Genomic DNA, 23,033 nt, shown 5'->3' on the forward strand with positions numbered 1-23,033 from the left:
TATATCCTGTAATATACCCCAGAGCTGTACTCACTATTCTGCTGGTGAGGTCACTGTGTACATACATTACATTACTTATCCTGTACTGATCCTGAGTTATATCCTGTAATATACCCCAGAGCTGTACTCACTATTCTGCTGGTGAGGTCACTGTGTACATACATTACATTACTTTTCCTGTACTGATCCTGAGTTATATCCTGTATTATACTCCAGAGCTGTACTCACTATTCTGCTGGTGAGGTCACTGTGTACATACATTACATTACTTATCCTGTACTGATCCTGAGTTATATCCTGTACAGTGACCCCCCCCCCCGACCTACGATGGCCGGCAGCGCAAAATGCTTAAGCTGCTGACGGATAGCAGCTTAATGTTCCCCGTGTGGTGCGGTGAGTATTACTTACCCCTCCACGATGCTCCGGGGTGCCCTTTGGGTCCAGCGCTGGTCCTCCGGTGTCTTATCGGCCCTCTCCTTTGACATCAATACGCTGTTGCGCACGCCGTCCCGTCATCCAATAGGAATGGCGTACGCAGCGGCGTAATGACGTCGCTACGAAGGCCCAGTAAGGTCTTGCGGAAGACAGCGGAGGAGCGGAGAAGACAGCGGAAGACCAGGAGATCCCAGCGGAGGCACGGGGTCACCTTCGGGAGCGGCGGGGAAAGGTGAGTACATCTTCCTATTTTACTACTTTACATTGCACGGATCCCTCAACATACGATGGATTCGACAAACGATGGCTCTTTTGGAACGAATTACCATTGTATGTTGAGGGACCACTGTACTATACTCCAGAGCATTACTTCCTGTCAGTCTGAATAAGGCTTTGGCCGAAATGCGTCATTGTTACATGCATTTACGCACTGTGTGAGTAAACACCTGCATTTTAGAAGAATTCCAGTGAGCACCGGGATCTTTTCTTTATTGAACTATAATACAGGATATAACTCAGGATCAGTACAGGATAAGCAATGTAATGTACACAGTGACCTCACCAGCAGAATAGTGAGTACAGCTCTGGAGTATAATACAGGATATAAATCTAGATTTTCCTAGCTTGTGACGGAAAATATTAGTTATATGAAGACAGGAGGCGAGTATCTTATGCATTAATCTTCCTTTATTAATGCCCATAGCAGAAATTCAAAACTCTTTTAATGAATTTTTACTAAAACTTTAAAGAACCACTTAAAACTACAACTCCCAGCAGTCCATAGGGTGTATTGACCAATCCCTGGTCAGGATGCTTGGTATATAAAGGACTGCTTCCATCGTCTCCTCCTCTTTCTTGATGCGAAAGTTGTAGCCGTAACTTGAACCTGGAATCACGGTAGAACCCAAACCGATTCCATAAGACCTTGAATCACCGGCCGAAACCATGTCCCAACGGGGACACCATAACGAGTAGGAAAATTTCCGGAACACCTCAGCCTCCGACATGTAGGGCGCCGTCTTCAGTATCCTGGGAAGAAAAGGAATACCATGACAGGGTTGGGTCGGGTGGGAAGATACTCGCCTCCTGTCTTCATATAACTAATATTTTCCGTCACAAGCTAGGAAAATCTAGATTTATATATCAGACAGGAGGCTCATATCTTATGCAAGTTCAAAGCTAGACATAAGAATGATACAAGAATGATATAAATACATGACAGACAAATTACAAAATTGACATAGATATGTGTTCCTCCGGTCTAAAATAAAAGTGACGGAAGGTGTCCTCTGAAGACCAATCCGCTGCCATCAATAGGTCTGCCAGGGAACCTCCCGCGGTGACCACTTTAGTAGCCATCGCACCTCTGGTCGAGTGGGCCCCGAACAGGGAAACGTCAATCCCTGCCATATCCATGGCAGAGCGTACCCACCGTGCTAGAGTGGCTGAAGCCACCGGTTGGTGAGGACGCACGTAAGAGATGAGGAGTTGGGAGGATTCCGAGGAACGTAGCAAAGCAGTCTGAGACTCATATGATTGAAGACAGCGGACCACGCACAAGCGTGGATGTGCGGGAAAAGAAGGATAGAAAACAGAATGAAGTCCGGTTTTTGTCCTACGTACGACAGAGAATTTAACTCCTAATGGCGAGAATTGTCGCCTGGAGATGTCTAGAGCCCGAACGTCCGATACGCGTTTAATGGAGATCAAACAGAGAAGCACCGTAAGCTTGAAGGACAGCAATTTCAGAGAAAGTGCGTCATTGTCCTCCCATGCCGAAAACATGGATAGGACTTTAGATACATCCCAGGTGGCTTGATACTTGGGGCGAGGAGGACGTTTAAATTTAACGCCTTTCAGGAGGCGACATACTAAGGGGTGTTTGCCTACTGGTAGGGAATCCACTGGGGTGTGATAAGCAGAGATTGCAGATCGGTACACATTGATAGAACTATAAGATTTCCCGGATTCAAAAGAATCCGCCAAATAGTTGGCCACTACAGACACAGGTGCCTGAACGGGATTAACTTGCCGTTGATCACACCAACGTACCCAGAGTCTCCAGGCTGATCGATATGCCGATCTAGTCCCGGGGGCCCAGGCCAAGGCAAGGAGGTCCCTAGCTGATCTTGAAAGGTCTTTATCTGTGTCTGGCACCCCGAAACCAACCATGCGAGGAGATGCAGGGTGTGGTCTGTGATCAGAGGATGAAGATCCCCTGTCGGATTGGACAGGAGATGAGGGAGCTGAGGGAGCAATCTGGGAAAATCCACAGTCATCCCCAGAAGAAGGGGAAACCATGGCTGTGTCGGCCACCAGGGAGTGATCACCACCACCAACGCCTTCAGGTTCGTTATCTGTAAAAGCACCCTGAGGATCATTGAGAACGGTGGGAATGCATAGTGCGTCCCCCGGGGCCATATGTGGCGGAAGGCGTCTACCGCGTAGGCTTCTGGATCCGGCCTCCAGCTGTAAAAGCGGGGCAGTTGACGATTGAGTCGGGAGGCGAACAGGTCCATAGAGAGAGGACCCCACAGGCGGCAAATGGACTGAAAGACTAATCGGTCCAGCCGCCAATCGCTGGAATCTGTCAGGTAGCGTGAGTTCCAGTCCGCCACTATGTTGGAAATCCCCGGAATGTATTCCGCTATCGGGACAATGTTGCGGGCAAGGCAAAAATGCCAAAGCTCTCTCGCGAGGTCTGCAAGTACTCTGGACCTGGGACCTCCCAATCGATTGACATATTGGACCGCAGACATATTGTCCATGCGCAACAATACACAGCAATTGGATACTTGAGGTAGAAGGCTCCTGATGGCAAAAAATGCTGCCAGAAGCTCCAGCGCATTGATGTGCAGCAGAGACTCCTCTGCGGACCATGTCCCTCCTGTTGAAGAGAGACCGCATCGAGCACCCCAACCGTGACGGCTCGCATCCGACTCCAAAATGAAGTCTGGAGTGGGATTGAAGATGGTCTTGCCGTTCCATTCGACGGCATGACGTAACCACCACTGAAGTTCCACTACGGTTTCCGGACATAGGGGAACTTCGTCCGCGTAACGGAGCCCTTGTCGCAAATGTAGTGACTTGAGCCTCTGGAGGGCCCGATAATGGAGAGGGGCGGGAAATATGGCCTGTATGGAGGCTGATAAAAGTCCGACCAGGCGTGCTAGCACACGTAATGACACTCGTCGTTTGTGTAACACGGCCCTGATTTCCTTGCGGATGGTGGTCAGCTTGGCTTTGGGTAATTTGAGGACAGCATGATCGGTGTCCACCAAGAATCCCAAAAATTCCATCTCCCGAGCTGGGACGAGAACTGACTTCTCGTGATTGATGATGAACCCTAAGTGTTGTAACAATTGAACCGTCCAGCCAGCATGTTCCTCCGCTTGAGGTTTGGAACGAGCCATGATGAGCAGGTCGTCTAGATATATAATCAATCTCACTCCCCTGCTCCTTAGGGCTGCCACCACCGGTTTCAGAAGTTTGGTGAAACACCATGGGGCGGACGAGAGACCGAAGGGTAGGCAAGTAAATTGCCACATTTTGGCCCTCCACAGGAAACGTAGGAAGCGTTGGGAGGCCTGATGTACGGGAACCGTGAGATATGCGTCCTTTAGATCTACCTTCACCAACCAGTCTCCCGGTTGTAGAAGGTCTCGTAGAAGGTGGATGCCTTCCATCTTGAAATGTCGATAAACGACATGTTGATTGAGATTTCGCAAGTTTATGACGGGGCGATAACCTCCCCCTTTCTTTTTGACCAGAAAGAGGTTGCTGAGGAACCCCGGGGAAAGGGGGTCCACCTCCATCACCGCTTGTTTGGACAGAAGGTCCTGTAATTCGTTGTCTATAAGAGCAACGTTTAGTTCGGAGAACCGGATGGGGTGTGGAATTGAAGTTAAGTCTGGTAGGGAACAGAATTCTATCTGATACCCTGCCACTGTCCGGAGTATCCATGCGTCTGCAGTAATTGCTGACCATGCGTGGATAAAATGTTGCAGTCTGCCCCCTACGGGAATGGGAAAAGAACTCAGGTGTGTTGTACTCACCGGTAGTATGTCTGGAGCGGGGGTAGCCTCTTCCTCCACGTCCTCTCCAAGGACGTCCACGGGGTGGGAAGAAGGGTGAAGATTGTGCGACTGGCACAGGGTAGGGTTGTGGAGCCTGGTTGTACTGAGGAGCTGGAGCTCTGTTGTACGGCCTAGTATTGTAGTTGCGGCCGGCAGATCGGCTCCTGCTTCTGCCGGCCGTTGTGAAAACCTTAGCCGAACTCGATTTCTTAAGGGATGTTTGGGCTTTGTCAAGGCTGGTATACAGCCCGACCATCTTATTGATGTCTTTGATAAGGGTATCTCCGAAGAGAAGGCCCTCGGCAGCGGGTCCGGGTTCAGTCTCCGCTAAGTGAGAGAGTTGTGGGTCAAGTCTCATCAAGATTGATCGTCGACGTTCAGTCGCACAAGTGGTGTTTGCACACCCGAGCAAACATACCGCTCTTTGGGCCCAACCTCTAAGTTGCAGCAGATCGATCGGTTGATCGGTTGCCGCCGCCTGTTCTGATAGATTGAGAATCATGGTGACAGGACCGAAGAGGTCCAAGATTCGATCCTGGATGGTCCTGAAGGATCTCTCGATACCCTTCTTGGAATATTTTCCATGTTTAGTGAGGTATCGTAAGAGTATGGGGTCAATTTCGGGCGTCAGCACCACCTTCTTGGGGATGCATGGTCGGGGGCATTCCGCCTTTAACTTGTTGCGGTTAGCCTTATCCACCGACCTGCGAGCCCAATGTTCTATATATTGGGACACTTCAGGGGTGGGAGCCCAGTCTCCAGAGCGTGGATGGGTTATAGCCTCTGGGTCAAAGAAAGGCTCTCCACGAGAGTCTAACACGATGTCACCCTGGGGTACAGGGTTAGCGTCCTCAGGGATCGCCATATGCCCACTATCCTCAATTGCATCGTCAGACTCATTGGCATCAGCCACTTCGGATTCTGCGGAGGATTCTTCATCTGTAGAATCTACAAATGAATCCGGTTTGGTCCGTCTAGCGGATCGTTGCCCCTGCTTACGCAACTCCCCGGGGCCCAGGGGTCTATTAGAGTCTGGAGGCAAAGTGGGTCGGCAGGCCGGTTCGGGAACTGCCTGGTGCATACAATTTACTTCCCCTGCCGGGGAGTCGGATACCATGATGGTATGATTGCGTTTTTGAGACGCTTTACCCTTTTTATAGGGTGGTTCGCCACTGCATGAGGGTTTTTGAGAAGTATGTGCAGGGTGCTGCGAACTTTTGGGGGGTAGGACAGAGGACATCGCTGCTTGCACTGATTTATTTATCAGATCTTGGATCTGGGCAGCAGTCAGGTAAAGGGGTGCATCCAAGGAAGGATCCTCTCCCCTGGGGGAACTAGTAGTATTGTCATCTGCCATAATGTTAGTCAGTATGGGGTATGTGAATGTACCCAGGGACTGTAGCAGTTAGAATCTACAAGGGCTTTATAGAGGTAAGCTGGGGCAGTAGGGGTAATAGGGAATAAATTCCCAGTAAATACCGACAAAGTACAGCGACAACTAGTCCAGGCTCCGTCCCTCACGCCGATCTCACTGAACTGGAGATTGCGATGCAGGGAGGAGTGTTGAAAAATCGCAGAGCGGCGTAATCTCGCGAGATTACCGCTCACTGTGTACAGATAGGACGAGCTATCTGACTAAGACACGCCTACCTCCCCTCCGCGCGGAGCGAGCGCGAAAAGGAGGAAGAAGAAGAAGAGAGGTAAATAAAATGGTGCCGAAGATGGCGCTGAAGAAGAAATGAGTTGACTTGTGACAGGCGCCGCACAGGGGCGGCGTGTGCCGCTGACAGGAAAAAGAAAAACCCCGAAGAGTCAGAGTATAGAAATAATAGATTATATAGTCGCAAATATAATGAATAGAATGTAATAGAAAATAGAATGAAAAACACAGGGCAACAGGGAGGACTGTATTATAGAATACAGACCTATACTTGAAATGCCCAGACAGTCAAACAACAGTGATAATACTTATCTGAAGTTCTGCTATGAGCAGAAAGAAAGAGGAGGAGACGATGGAAGCAGTCCTTTATATACCAAGCATCCTGACCAGGGATTGGTCAATACACCCTATGGACTGCTGGGAGTTGTAGTTTTAAGTGGTTCTTTAAAGTTTTAGTAAAAATTCATTAAAAGAGTTTTGAATTTCTGCTATGGGCATTAATAAAGGAAGATTAATGCATAAGATACTCGCCTCCTGTCTGATATATAACTCAGGATCAGTACAGGATAAGTAATGTAATGTATGTACACAGTGACCTCACCAGCAGAATAGTGAGTACAGCTCTGGAGTATAATACAGGATATAACTCAGGATCAGTAAAGGATAAGTAATGTAATGTATGTACACAGTGACCCCACCAGCAGAATAGTGAGTGCAGCTCTGGAGTATAATACAGGATATAACTCAGGATCAGTACAGGATAAGTAATGTAATGTATGTACACAGTGACCCCACCAGCAGAATAGTGAGTGCAGCTCTGGAGTATAATACAGGATATAACTCAGGATCAGTACAGGATAAGTAATGTATGTACACAGTGACCTCACCAGCAGAATAGTGAGTACAGCTCTGGGGTATAATACAGGATATAACTCAGGATCAGTACAGGATAAGTAATGTAATGTATGTACACAGTGACCTCACCAGCAGAATAGTGAGTACAGCTCTGGAGTATAATACAGGATATAACTCAGGATCAGTACAGGATAAGTAATGTAATGTATGTACACAGTGACCTCACCAGCAGAATAGTGAGTACAGCTCTGGATCATAATACAGGATATAACTCAGGATCAGTACAGGATAAGTAATGTAATATATATACACAGTGACCTCACCAGCAGAATAGCGAGTACAGCTCTGGAGTATAATACAGGATATGACTCAGGATCAGTACAGGATAAGTAATGTAATGTATGTACACAGTGACCTCACCAGTAGAATAGTGAGTACAGCTCTGAAGTATAATACAGGATATAACTCAGGATCAGTACAGGATAAGTAATGTAATGTATGTACACAGTGACCTCACCAGCAGAATAGTGAGTACAGCTCTGGAGTATAATACAGGATATAACTCAGGATCAGTACAGGATAAGTAATGTAATGTATGTACACAGTGACCTCACCAGCAGAATAGTGAGTACAGCTCTGGTGTATAATACAGGATATAACTCAGGATCAGTACAGGATAAGTAATGTAATGTATGTACACAGTGACCTCACCAGCAGAATAGTGAGTACAGCTCTGGAGTATAATACAGGATATAACTCAGGATCAGTACAGGATAAGTAATGTAATGAATGTACACAGTGACCCCACCAGCAGAATAGTGAGTGCAGCTCTGTAGTATAATACAGGATATAACTCAGGATCAGTACAGGATAAGTAATGTAATATATATACACAGTGACCTCACCAGCAGAATAGTGAGTACAGCTCTGGTGTATAATACAGGATATAACTCAGGATCAGTACAGGATAAGTAATGTAATGTATGTACACAGTGACCTCACCAGCAGAATAGTGAGTACAGCTCTGGTGTATAATACAGGATATAACTCAGGATCAGTACAGGATAAGTAATGTAATGTATGTACACAGTGACCTCACCAGCAGAATAGTGAGTACAGCTCTGGAGTATAATACAGGATATAACTCAGGATCAGTACAGGATAAGTAATGTAATATATATACACAGTGACCTCACCAGCAGAATAGTGAGTACAGCTCTGGTGTATAATACAGGATATAACTCAGGATCAGTACAGGATAAGTAATGTAATGTATGTACACAGTGACCTTACCAGCAGAATAGTGAGTACAGCTCTGGAGTATAATACAGGATATAACTCAGGATCAGTACAGGATAAGTAATGTAATGTATGTACACAGTGACCCCACCAGCAGAATAGTGAGTGCAGCTCTGGAGTATAATACAGGATATAACTCAGGATCAGTACAGCATAAGTAATGTAATGTATGTACACAGTGACCTCACCAGCAGAATAGTGAGTACAGCTCTGGAGTATAATACAGGATATATCTCAGGATCAGTACAGGAAAAGTAATGTAGTAAAGGGTGAACCTACCTTTTTAGGAGAAGACTATATTTCTGGTCTTCTTTGTTCTCTAATTACACCCAGAGCTGCGTTCCCGATCCTGCTCGTCTCTTGTGATTCCTCTGACTTCATGAATCCTTGTCTATACCGCCCCCTTCTGCCTTTACTGCCAGTTGTCGGTCTAATCCGCTGGTTCACATTGTGGTTGCAGTGATTATTCCAGACTGTAGAGAGATGTAGATACAATACACTGTAACCATCATGCAGTTGTGTCTATAGTAGAATCTCTGTAAGCTCGTTCAGTGATATGTGGATGTATTCCAAGTATTGTGGATGCAGCTCTGGATGTGAATGGAGCAGTGGACATGATCAGTATAACTAATGGAAGTATTACAGGATCGTGTGCACGGTCTTATTACATTAATACAGTGTGAACACGCGTATAGGCCGGTGTGCAGGGGACTGTGCACTTTACTCAGTACAGAGTTGTTTCTGATCTTAAAGGGGCAGCGCAGTTTAATGTGCACAAAGCTGAATCTGTGAATAATGAAAAATTCTGCTACTTTCTGACATACTTTGTTTTTTAATTCATAAGTCCAGATCTTACTTGCTGTCAGTGACTAGAAACATACACTAGAGACGTGACTTCCCACAGCTGGGAGTTTTCTGTCTGCTATGTATTTAGTCCAGACAGTTCTCTACTGTCCTGATAGTTTGTTACAATGGATCAGCGTAGAGTCCAGAACCTTACACAGGAAACAATCCAAACCTGTAGCTGTGAAAAGTATTAGGTCTGAACTTCTGATACATTGTACCAAACCTTATGGAGCAAAAAGTGAGGGTCTGCTGACATGTTTACTTCACAGAATATATTTCCCATGATAATGAGCGATCCCCCATATACAATGTATCAGTCACATGATGGATAATGAGCGATCCCCCATATACAATGTATCAGTCACATGATGGATAATGAGCGATCCCTCATATACAATGTATCAGTCACATGATGGAGGATGAGCGATCCCCCATATACAATGTATCACTCACATGATGGATGATGAGCGATCCCCCATATACAATGTATCAGTCACATGATGGATAATGAGCGATCCCCCATATACAATGTATCAGTCACATGATGGATAATGAGCGATCCCCCATATACAATGTATCAGTCACATGATGGATGATAATGAGCGATCCCTCATATACAATGTATCAGTCACATGATGAATAATGAGCGATCCCTCATATACAATGTATCAGTCACATGATGGATAATGAGCGATCCCTCATATACAATGTATCAGTCACATGATGGATAATGAGCGATCCCCCATATACAATGTATCAGTCACATGATGGATAATGAGCGGTCCCCCATATACAATGTATCAGTCACATGATGGATAATGAGCGATCCCCCATATACAATGTATCAGTCACATGATGGATAATGAACGATCCCCCATATACAATGTATCAGTCACATGATGGATAATGAACGATCCCTCATATACAATGTATCAGTCACATGATGGATAATGAGCGATCCCCCATATACAATGTATCAGTCACATGATGGATAATGAGCGATCCCCCATATACAATGTATCAGTCACATGATGGATAATGAGCGATCCCTCATATACAATGTATCAGTCACATGATGGATAATGAGCGATCCCCCATATACAATGTATCAGTCACATGATGGATAATGAGCGATCCCCCATATACAATGTATCAGTCACATGATGGAGGATAATGAGCGATCCCCCATATACAATGTATCAGTCACATGATGGAGGATAATGAGCGATCCCCCATATACAATGTATCAGTCACATGATGGATAATGAGCGATCCCCCATATACAATGTATCAGTCACATGATGGATAATGAGCGATCCCCCATATACAATGTATCAGTCACATAATGGATAATGAGCGATCCCCCATATACAATGTATCAGTCACATGATGGATAATGAGCGATCCCCCATATACAATGTATCAGTCACATGATGGATAATGAGCGATCCCTCATATACAATGTATCAGTCACATGATGGATAATGAGCGATCCCCCATATACAATGTATCAGTCACATGATGGAGGATGATGAGCGATCCCTCATATACAATGTATCAGTCACATGATGGATGATGAGCGATCCCCCATATACAATGTATCAGTCACATGATGGATAATGAGCGATCCCCCATATACAATGTATCAGTCACATGATGGATGATAATGAGCGATCCCTCATATACAATGTATCAGTCACATGATGGATGATGAGCGATCCCTCATATACAATGTATCAGTCACATGATGGATGATGAGCGATCCCTCATATACAATGTATCAGTCACATGATGGATAATGAGCGATCCCTCATATACAATGTATCAGTCACATGATGGATAATGAGCGATCCCCCATATACAATGTATCAGTCACATGATGGAGGATAATGAGCGATCCCCCATATACAATGTATCAGTCACATGATGGATGATGAGCGATCCCTCATATACAATGTATCAGTCACATGATGGATGATGAGTGATCCCCCATATACAATGTATCAGTCACATGATGGATAATGAGCGATCCCTCATATACAATGTATCAGTCACATGATGGATGATGAGCGATCCCTCATATACAATGTATCAGTCACATGATGGGTAATGAGCGATCCCCCATATACAATGTATCAGTCACATGATGGATGATAATGAGCGATCCCCCATATACAATGTATCAGTCACATGATGGATAATGAGCGATCCCTCATATACAATGTATCAGTCACATGATGGATAATGAGCGATCCCCCATATACAATGTATCAGTCACATGATGGATAATGAGCGATCCCCCATATACAATGTATCAGTCACATGATGGATGATGAGCGATCCCTCATATACAATGTATCAGTCACATGATGGATGATGAGCGATCCCTCATATACAATGTATCAGTCACATGATGGATAATGAGCGATCCCTCATATACAATGTATCAGTCACATGATGGATGATGAGCGATCCCCCATATACAATGTATCAGTCACATGATGGAGGATAATGAGCGATCCCCCATATACAATGTATCAGTCACATGATGGATGATAATGAGCGATCCCTCATATACAATGTATCAGTCACATGATGGATGATGAGCGATCCCTCATATACAATGTATCAGTCACATGATGGATGATGAGCGATCCCTCATATACAATGTATCAGTCACATGATGGATAATGAGCGATCCCTCATATACAATGTATCAGTCACATGATGGATAATGAGCGATCCCTCATATACAATGTATCAGTCACATGATGGATGATAATGAGCGATCCCTCATATACAATGTATCAGTCACATGATGGATAATGAGCAATCCCTCATATACAATGTATCAGTCACATGATGGATAATGAGCGATCCCCCATATACAATGTATCAGTCACATGATGGATGATAATGAGCGATCCCCCATATACAATGTATCACTCACATGATGGATAATGAGCGATCCCCCATATACAATGTATCAGTCACATAATGGATAATGAGCGATCCCCCATATACAATGTATCAGTCACATGATGGATGATAATGAGCGATCCCCCATATACAATGTATCACTCACATGATGGATAATGAGCGATCCCCCATATACAATGTATCAGTCACATGATGGATAATGAGCGATCCCCCATATACAATGTATCAGTCACATGATGGATAATGAGCGATCCCTCATATACAATGTATCAGTCACATGATGGATAATGAGCGATCCCTCATATACAATGTATCAGTCACATGATGGATAATGAGCGATCCCCCATATACAATGTATCAGTCACATGATGGATAATGAGCGATCCCCCATATACAATGTATCAGTCACATGATGGATGATGAGCGATCCCTCATATACAATGTATCAGTCACATGATGGATGATAATGAGCGATCCCCCATATACAATGTATCAGTCACATGATGGATGATGAGCGATCCCTCATATACAATGTATCAGTCACATGATGGATGATAATGAGCGATCCCCCATATACAATGTATCAGTCACATGATGGATAATGAGCGATCCCTCATATACAATGTATCAGTCACATGATGGATAATGAGCGATCCCTCATATACAATGTATCAGTCACATGATGGATAATGAGCGATCCCCCATATACAATGTATCACTCACATGATGGATAATGAGCGATCCCTCATATACAATGTATCAGTCACATGATGGATAATGAGCGATCCCCCATATACAATGTATCAGTCACATGATGGATAATGAGCGATCCCTCATATACAATGTATCAGTCACATGATGGATAATGAGCGATCCCCCATATACAATGTATCACTCACATGATGGATAATGAGCGATCCCTCATATACAATGTATCAGTCACATGATGGATAATGAGCGATCCCTCATATACAATGTATCAGTCACATGATGGATAATGAGCGATCCCCCATATACAATGTATCAGTCACATGATGGATAATGAGCGATCCCTCATATACAATGTATCAGTCACATGATGGAGGATAATGAGCGATCCCTCATATACAATGTATCAGTCACATGATGGATAATGAGCGATCCCTCATATACAATGTATCAGTCACATGATGGATAATGAGCGATCCCTCATATACAATGTATCAGTCACATGATGGATAATGAGCGATCCCTCATATACAATGTATCAGTCACATGATGGATGATGAGCGATCCCTCATATACAATGTATCAGTCACATGATGGATAATGAGCGATCCCTCATATACAATGTATCAGTCACATGATGGATAATGAGCGATCCCTCATATACAATGTATCAGTCACATGATGGATAATGAGCGATCCCTCATATACAATGTATCAGTCACATGATGGATGATGAGCGATCCCTCATATACAATGTATCAGTCACATGATGGATAATGAGCGATCCCTCATATACAATGTATCAGTCACATGATGGATAATGAGCGATCCCCCATATACAATGTATCAGTCACATGATGGAGGATAATGAGCGATCCCCCATATACAATGTATCAGTCACATGATGGATAATGAGCGATCCCTCATATACAATGTATCAGTCACATGATGGATAATGAGCGATCCCCCATATACAATATATCAGTCACATGATGGATAATGAGCGATCCCTCATATACAATGTATCAGTCACATGATGGATAATGAGCGATCCCCCATATACAATGTATCAGTCACATGATGGATAATGAGCGATCCCCCATATACAATGTATCAGTCACATGATGCTGTAACACGATGATGTCGGTGGGGCTGGTGAATGACCGGCCAGCACTTGTTTAAATGGTGTTCTCCTAGATTTCCGTATCGCCATGACAACCAGTGCTGTGTATTCCCCCGTTTGGTGTTATAGTTTTATAGCGCAGGTGACATCTCAGCAGTGGACAGCGGCAGCTCATGAATAAAGTGTCAGCGAGGAATATGTGCGCAGCAGCCGCAGGACGCACAGTGTCGCCTCTCATTGTCCGCTGGTTGTCAGGGATATTCTCTCCTATATATGATCTGTAAATGACAGAAAGAGACGGAAATGAAGAAGATATGAAGGCCATTTTTATATACAATAAAATCACAATTATAGAAAAGAACATGAAGTGCGGAGCAATATATTATCTATGTATGTCTCTGCTATCTCCCTCCCTATCTATCTCATATCTATCTATCTCATATCTATCTATCTCTCTATCTATCGCTCTCTCTCTATCTATCTATTTCCGATGTATGCCTATCTCATATCTATCTATCTATCTATCTATCTATCGCTCTCTCTCTATCGCTCTCTATCTATCTATCTATCTATCTCTCTCTCTTTCCGATGTATGCCTATCTCTAGATAACCCCTGGAGGATCCTCATGTTGGTCGGATGACCCGGGTGGCAGGTTGCTCCAGTATTTCTTCATCTCTGTATTGTATCAGGCTGTGGAGCAGAGCTGAGTGCGGTTTGGATGTAGCAGAGGCGGCTGAGCGGGGTCACCAGGCTCATGCGTCGCCTGAAGATGAAAGCGTCTGATTGAAGCGGAGATTATTATAGGTTTCGCTTATGGCTGATTGCTGCACGTCATAGATAAGAGGTGACCAGCTGGAGTATCCAGGATGACAGAACAGCGGGAAAGATTACTAGTAATAAAACGGTGACCCTGCCAAAGATGGCCGCCTTTTTATGTATCAGCCAATATACAGTGACAACCTGACTGTGCCAATACAGAGACTGCCCCCCATAGGCAGCGCCCGCCAGAGACTGCCCCCCCCATAGGCAGCGCCCGCCAGAAACTGCCCCCCCATAGGCAGCGCCCGCCAGAGACTGCCCCCCATAGGCAGCGCCCGCCAGAGACTGCCCCCCCTAGGCAGCGCCCGCCAGAGACTGCCCCCCCTAGGCAGCGCCCGCCAGAGACTGCCCCCCCTAGGCAGCGCCCGCCAGAGATTGCCCCCCCATAGGCAGCGCCCGCCAGAGACTGCCCCCCCATAGGCAGCGCCCGCCAGAGACTGCCCCCCCATAGGCAGCACCCGCCAGAGACTGCCCCCCATAGGCAGCGCCCGCCAGAGACTGCCCCCATAGACAGCGCCTGCCAGAGACTGCCACATAGACAATGCCTGCCAGAGACTGACCCTCAGACAGCGCCTGCCAGAGACTGCCCCATAAGCAGCACCTGCCAGAGACTGCCCCATAAGCAGCACCTGCCAGAGACTGCCCCATAAGCAGCGCCTGCCAGAGACTGCCCCATTAGCAGTGCCTGTCAGAGACTGCCCCATTAGCAGTGCCTGTCAGAGACTGCCCCATAGACAGCACCTGCCAGAGACTGCCCCATAAGCAGTGCCTGCCAGAGACTGCCCCATAAGCAGTGCCTGTCAGAGACTGCCCCATAGACAGCACCTGCCAGAGACTGCCCCATAAGCAGTGCCTGCCAGAGACTGCCCCATAAGCAGTGCCTGTCAGAGACTGCCCCATAGACAGCACCTGCCAGAGACTGCCCCATAAGCAGTGCCTGCTAGAGATTTCCGTATATTCAGAGACTGCCCTATATACAGTGCCTGCCAGAGACTGCCCCATACACAGTGCCTGCCTTATATATACAGCGCCTGCCAGAGACTGCCCCATACGCAGCGCCTGCCAGAGACTGCCCCATAGACAGCACCTGCCAGAGACTGCCCCATAAGCAGTGCCTGCCAGAGACTGTCGTATATTCAGAGACTGCCCTTTATACAGTGCCTGCTAGAGACTGCCCCATACACAGTGCCTGCCTTATATATACAGCGCCTGCCAGAGCCTGCCGTATAGTGCCCCAAGTACCCATATACAGCCCATCATTCTGTCACTGCCCCAGTATACTGTATAGTGCCCCAGATAGAGAAGTGCCTATAGACAGTACCCCATATACAGTGCCCCTGCGAAAGGGCTCCTAATACCACCTCGATTTCCCATGCCATCTAGGTGGGGGTGCAGATGCTCCGGAGGTCTACATGATGCCATCTTATTATAGCCAAGTGCCTTGTTATGGGATGAGGGCTTCGTCCTGTGCTGCAGAGTTTGGGGCCCACACTTTGTTGTTGCCCCAGTACTATCTATGACATGAAGTTATTCTTGTTATTCTTGCCCTGTAATCCCCCCCCCCCCCACCCCACCCCACCGCTGATCATCTCTCCATCATCCTGGATTATATACACTCAGTGTCCAGTCCGGGCGATCGCCCCAACCTGCAATTTACACCCTCCCGACCGCCGCTGCAGCGACTCTTCAGATCGAGCCCTGGAAATCTCATCAAGCTGAAGTGCCCCGGCTGAATAAATTCCCAGCTCTAAAGGTTCTCGGATGATCAGGACGAGCACAATGACTCCACAATTACCACAGATGAGGCTAAAATATCCCACAATCCCATCCTCATTACACTTCTCATCACTATTCTACAGACGAACACTTCATATGGAAATTACCGTCAAATCTAAATCTGCTTTACTGGCAATGAGTCCGATCTCCTATGAACCTTATAAAATATAATGCAATGTGACAACTATAAACCCTCTTCTTATAGATCACTGGTCTCAAGCTGTCGCCCTCTAGAAACATGCAAAACTTTAACTCCCAGCATGCCCGGACAGCCAACGGCTGTCCGGGCATGCTGGGAGTTAAAGTTTTGCAACAACTTGAGGGCCACAGTTTGAGACCACTGGTTTAACTCATTTAATGATAGAACAATGTCCAACAGAAATAAATACAGTGGTCCCTCAACATACGATGGTAATCTGTTCAAAATGAACCATCGTTAGTTGAAACCATCGTATGTTGAGGGATCTGTGCAATGAAAAGTATAGGAACTTATACTCACCTGTCCCCGCCGCTCCGGACCGTCACCGCTGCCCTGGATGTCACCCTCCATCGGTGTTGCTGCGTCTACGGGTGTCCGCGCCGCTCCAGACCGTCTCTGCTACCTGGGATCGTGGCTCTTCATCGCCGTCATCACGTCGCTGCACACGCTGCTCCTATTGGATGACGGGACGTCGTGTGCGGCGACGTGATGACGACGAAGGAGAGCGATGGCGATGCAGGGAATCCCGAAATGGACGGTCCGGAGCGGCTGGGACAGGTGAGTGATCGTCACCGGAGCACACGGGGCACCGTAAACGGCTATCCGGTGGCAGCCGAAGCAGTCTGCGCTGCCGGATTGCCGTTTATGCGATGGCCCCAACATATAAAAGCATCGTATGTTGATGCTGCCTTCAACATGCGATGGCCTCTGAGAGTGATCGTATGCTGACATTATCGTAGGTCGGGGGGTCACTGTATAACATAACTATATGCACTGTGTGACTGTAGAATAATAAATATGTGTGACGTCACTGACAATATTTAGTTGTGTATATGACAAGAACACACGTCCTCATAGATCATTTGTAATATTCTGAAATAAGTTTAATTACTCCAGAATAACAAATTTCTATCTCTACTGCCTCCCTCCATCTCCCTCATGTCTTGGGGTTGAAGCTTGAGGACCACAGTTTGAAACCACTGCTATAGATGATATAAGGCTGATCCTGACCCGTCATCCCTGTCCCTGCAGGGCTTGGAGTGTGCGCTACATGTGACAGGCTGCACGCTGCTGCACAGGGCATCACCTGCCGCCTCCCCTGGACCTTGTCCTGTATCTTGAGATGGGGTCATAGAATACTTCCAATGTAGATGAAAATAGGAGGCAATATGGGTCTGCAGGATACTCTCTCTATATAACAGACATTACAACCTCCTTTACATCTAGGTAGGATCTCATGAAAAATAAACCAAGAAATTAAAGTCAACCTGCTCTTCGAAAAATTCTTCTCCTGCCTAAAAAATCATCGGCAACTGTGCACCTGATGAGATATCATTGACATCCGGCCTCTTCCTCAAGAAATTATTGACCACAATTCTTCTAAATAAGAAATCATCGACATCCGTTCTCCTGAATAAAAAAAATCATCGCCAACCGTTCTGCAGAATAAGAAATGGACAACTGTTCTCCTGAATAAGAAATCATTGACAACCATTGTCTGAATAAGAAATCATAAACAACCGTTCTCCTAAATAAGAAATCATTGACAACTGTTCTCCTGAATAAGAGATCATTGACAATCGTTCTCCTGAATAAGAGATCATCGACAACTGTTCTCCTAAATAAGAAATCATCAACAACTGTTCTCCTGAATAAGAGATCATTGACCACTGTTGTGCTGAATAAGAAATCATCAACAACCGTTCTGCTGAATAAGAAATCATTGCCATCTGTTCTCCTGAATAAGAAATCATCGACAACCGTTCTCCTAATTAAGAAATCATCAACAACCGTTCTGCTGAACAACAAATCATTGACAGCTGTTCTCCTGAATAAGAAATCATCTACATCCGTTCTCCTGAATAAGAAATCATCGACAACTGGTCTTCTGAATAAGAAATCATCGACAACCATTCTGTTGAATAAGAAATTATCGACAACCCTTCTTCTAAATAAAAAATCATCGACAACCGTTCTTCTGTTCAACAAGTCATCGACAACCGTTCACCTGCTCGAAAAATAAATAATCAACAACTTTTAATCTTGTCAACAATCAGTGGCTTCATGAAGAAATCATTGACAACGTACTCCTCCTCCTCCTCCTCCTCACAGAGCCTTCCAGTGTTCTGCACATGTTGAACCAGTGTACAAGACAACTGTAATCCTGCTCAAGAAATTATCGACAACCATTCGCCTACTTAAGAAATTATCGACATTACCTGTCGGCTACTGTGTTTAACAGGCAGTCATAACGCCATTAATTACCTATGACCTAGGTCAGCAAAAATTTTAAAAATCATGACCTGGTGAATTGCAGAAAAATATAAACAATGCAATTCACATCTGAGCTGACTATTTCTGAGATATATTAGGTTATTTTGATGTCTATTACATTAAGAAGGTAGCTTTGTACTATATTAAAATAATACACAGGTATGATGAAAAAAAATATGAAGATTTATTGGTTATAAGTAATAAAAAATCAATGAGTTAAAGGGGTTATCCAGGAATTTAAAAAACTCAGCTAGTTTCTTTCAAAAACAGCAACATGTCCGTCCCCAGGTTGGGTGTGGTATTACAACTTGGCCCCATTGACTTCAATGGAACTGAGCTGCAGAACCATACCCAACCTGGAGACAGACGGGAGCGTTTTTTGAAAAAAATTAGCTGAGTTTCTCTATTCCTAGATAATCCCCCCTTTAATAATAAACAATGATCATATATATATATATATGAATATCAATTAGATTTGAGTATATAAAGATTATTAATTAAGCATTTAAGCTTATGTTAGTTAACTACAAGTCAGAAGTTAGCAAGTCGGAAGTTGTCACAATATAACATCAGTCACAAGGTTAGTTCAGATATCACACAAAAAGAAGGTATATTACTCTGTAAAAGAGAACACATAATATCAGAATGGGCAGCATCTAATTTACAGATATATAACATGGAAGTGATAATAAACCTCTCCACCCACTTCTAACTAACACTACACATGACTCTGGGTAAGAACTCTTAAAGACACAGTACAGAATATACGATCTACTGTACATAATTTGGAGGGAAAGTTCAGAAGCTCCCATGTTTTTGGGAATGTCACTTAGATCAATTAGATGTAAAGCATAAAAACATGGACTATGCTACATACATTATATAAATGCACTAATATGCATAGAACATGTTCCGTTCTCTGCAGGAGAAGAAGGAGTGATCTATATGCTAACCTTTACAATCTCTACCAGGAGATTAGAGCAAAAGATCTATTCACTATATTTGTTGACATAATTTCATCCACATGTTTAAATTTGTCTTTATAAAATAGACCTATTCTCCTATATTAGAAATCACGGACAATTATTCTCCTATATTAGAGATCAAAGACACCTATTCTCCTCTTCCTGTTCAGCTGTTGGTTAGAGTGCCCCCTTCCCATCCTCCTGTTCAACTGTTGGTAGATCGCCCCCCCCCCCATCCTCCTGTTATGAGTCACTTTGGCGCAGTGTTCGCAGAGGCTTTGGGAGGTGACGCCTTCGCTCTGTGAACACTTCGATACTCTTCAGTTTTCTGTAATTCGGTGATGACGGACGACACGTCTCATCTTCATGATAATTGACTTCATGATAATTAATCCGATGTTCTGGATTAATGGTAAAGTTTGAAACTAAGAAGAAAACTGAAAAAGTTTTGCACAAAGAAAAATGATTTTGGAAGTTGCTGCGGAGGAGTCAGGAAAATGAGAAGAACACGAGAAGAGGAGGGACTGGAGATTCACAAGAACATTCACATCACTGACGTGAGAGCTTACCGTCCCTTTAAGAGACCTCACACCAAACAACATATACAGTGGTCCCTCAAGTTACAATATTAATTGGTTCCAGGACGACCATTGTATGGTGAAACCATTGTATGGTGAGACCAGAACTCTATGGAAACCTGGTAATTGGTTCTGAAACCACCAAAATGTCATCCAAAAATAGGAAAAAGTGAGGATTAGATAACTAATATAGATAAAGCAAATCCTTATATATAAAAGTAATAAAGATCTGCTGGGAGCTGTAATCACTGTCTATGTAGAGGAGAGGAGCTTCTTCAGGGTCCTGTACAGAACACACAATGTCCTAAAAAAGTAACGGAGCCGCCCTCACCTGGTGTCCAAAGGAGCAGCTAACCCTGGTACAGGTAAAGAGTACAGAACATGTAATACCTCCCTGTACTGTAGGGGGTGCTACCAGACACCAGTCAGTGCATACACTTCAGTAATACAGGTAAAGAGTACAGAACATGTAATACCTCCCTGTACTGTAGGGGGCACTACCAGACACCAGTCAGTACATACACTTCAGTAATACAGGTAAAGAGTACAGAACATGTAATACCTCCCTGTACTGTAGGAGGTGCTACCAGACACCAGTCAGTGCATACACTTCAGTAATACAGGTAAAGAGTACAGAACATGTAATACCTCCCTATACTGTAGGGGGCGCTACCAGACACCAGTCAGTGCATTCACTTCAGTAATACAGGTAAAGAGTACAGAACATGTAATACTTCCCTGTACTGTAGGGGGGCGCTACCAGACAGTAGTAGTTACAGTAGAGTGTGCTCCCTGCTGCTGCTGTAGCCCTGTGTGTCTGCTCGTCACTGCCGGCGGTATATATGCAGACACGAGCGGACACACAGGGCTACAGCAGCAGCAGGGAGCACACTCTACTGTAACTCTAAGTGTGCCAGCACCGCATCCACAGTGTCAAATACCTTGCGGATGCACCCCCTGTGTGAGTGTACCCTTAAGGGGTACTCCGGAGGGGAAAAAAATTCACTATGATTGACTGGCATCATGATAGTGTCATGTTGGGCAGGAAGGGGTGAGCCCTGAGCCTTCCCCAGAATGCATTTCCCTGGATAACAAAAAGAGGTACAAAAACACCAACAGGTCTGAACACGGACAAAAACTGACTCCTAGGTCAGAAACATAGAAGCTCAAGAACAGAACCAACCATAGGAGACCCAGGAAAAACTTCAAAACCCCAAACATGGAGGAACAGGAATAACTTCAAAACCAAACTCCAAACATGGAGGAATACAAAATACAAAACGGGTCTGAACAAGGGTCAAGATTCAGGATAACACAGAAACCAAAATACAATGAACAAGTCATTAATATAGATACAAAGGATAAAACTGATCAGTACAAATAACTAGAGAAACAGAACAAGGTAAAACAGGAGGGAACTAATAAGCAATGGCTATACAAAATATATCTAGGCTGCTGAAATTGACATCGTTGCGCCGGTGTTATAATTATTTGTATCAGATTTGTAAATTACTTCTATATAAAAATCTTAATCCTTCCAGTACTAATCAATTGCTGTATGCTTCACATCTGTCCATGTCAGGAACTGTCCAGAGTAGAAGCAAATCCATATAGCAAACCTCTCCTGCTCTGGACAGTTCCTCACACAGACAGAGGTGGAAGCAGAGAGCACTGTGGTCAGACTGGAAAGAACTACACAACTTCCTATGGAGCATACAGCAGCTGATAAGTACTGGAAGGATTAAGATTTTTATATACAACTAATTTACAAATCTGTTTAACTTTCTGGGACTAATTGAGTTGAAAATAAAAATGTTTTTTCCCCCTTCAGAGTACCCCTTTAAGAATTGCTGCTCCATTCCCACCATATAGAACACAACGTAAATGTCAACTCCAGAAAGATTATTAAACATGAAAGGCTTAGATACATCGTGCAGCATACAGTACAACATAGATTGGCTTAGATACAGTGGGTCAGTAGACAGTATCAAACATGAGGGATGTAGATACAACAGCTCAGCAGACAGTATCACAAATGATAGGATGAGATACAATGACTCAGCAGATAGTATCACACATGATAGGATTAGATACAAGGACTCAGCAGATAGTATCACACATGATAGGATTAGATACAAGGACTCAGCAGACAGTATCACACGATAGGATTAGATACAAGGACTCAGCAGATAGTATCACACATGATAGGATTAGATACAATGACTCAGCAGACAGTATCACACATGATAGGATTAGATACAAGGACTCAGCAGATAGTATCACACATGATAGGATTAGATACAAGGACTCAGCAGACAGTATCACACATGATAGGATTAGATACAAGGACTCAGCAGACAGTATCACACATGATAGGATTAGATACAAGGACTCAGCAGACAGTATCACACAATAGGATTAGATACAAGGACTCAGCAGACAGTATCACACGATAGGATTAGATACAAGGACTCAGCAG

At 44.6% G+C, this 23,033-nt stretch overlaps 1 protein-coding gene and 1 long non-coding RNA gene across 2 annotated transcripts in view; both read right to left on the reverse strand.

Moving 5' to 3' along the window:
- LOC130295430 (uncharacterized) overlaps positions 1 to 23,033 on the reverse strand; it is a 67,574-nt gene that overhangs the window by 6,538 nt on the left and 38,003 nt on the right. Inside the window, exon 2 of the long non-coding RNA XR_008848827.1 lies at positions 8,605 to 8,798. This is a non-coding gene — a long non-coding RNA (uncharacterized LOC130295430). The remainder of the gene's footprint in view (positions 1 to 8,604; positions 8,799 to 23,033) is intronic.
- On the reverse strand, positions 1,118 to 6,390 carry LOC130295423 (uncharacterized). The gene is made up of 2 exons (XM_056546147.1): positions 4,491 to 6,390; positions 1,118 to 1,464 (listed from the first exon to the last, which is right to left on the reverse strand). Exons 1-2 carry the CDS (start codon positions 5,866 to 5,868, stop codon positions 1,457 to 1,459), a joined length of 1,386 nt encoding a protein of 461 aa, XP_056402122.1. The 5' UTR covers positions 5,869 to 6,390; the 3' UTR covers positions 1,118 to 1,456.

The sequence above is a fragment of the Hyla sarda genome, chromosome 11 (assembly GCF_029499605.1).
Source record: "Hyla sarda isolate aHylSar1 chromosome 11, aHylSar1.hap1, whole genome shotgun sequence".
Taxonomy (NCBI): domain Eukaryota; kingdom Metazoa; phylum Chordata; class Amphibia; order Anura; family Hylidae; genus Hyla; species Hyla sarda.

Bases quoted from the DNA above. Each gene is read 5' to 3' on its own strand.
- LOC130295423 (XM_056546147.1), bottom strand. From the start codon at position 5,868: ATGGCAGATGACAATACTACTAGTTCCCCCAGGGGAGAGGATCCTTCC.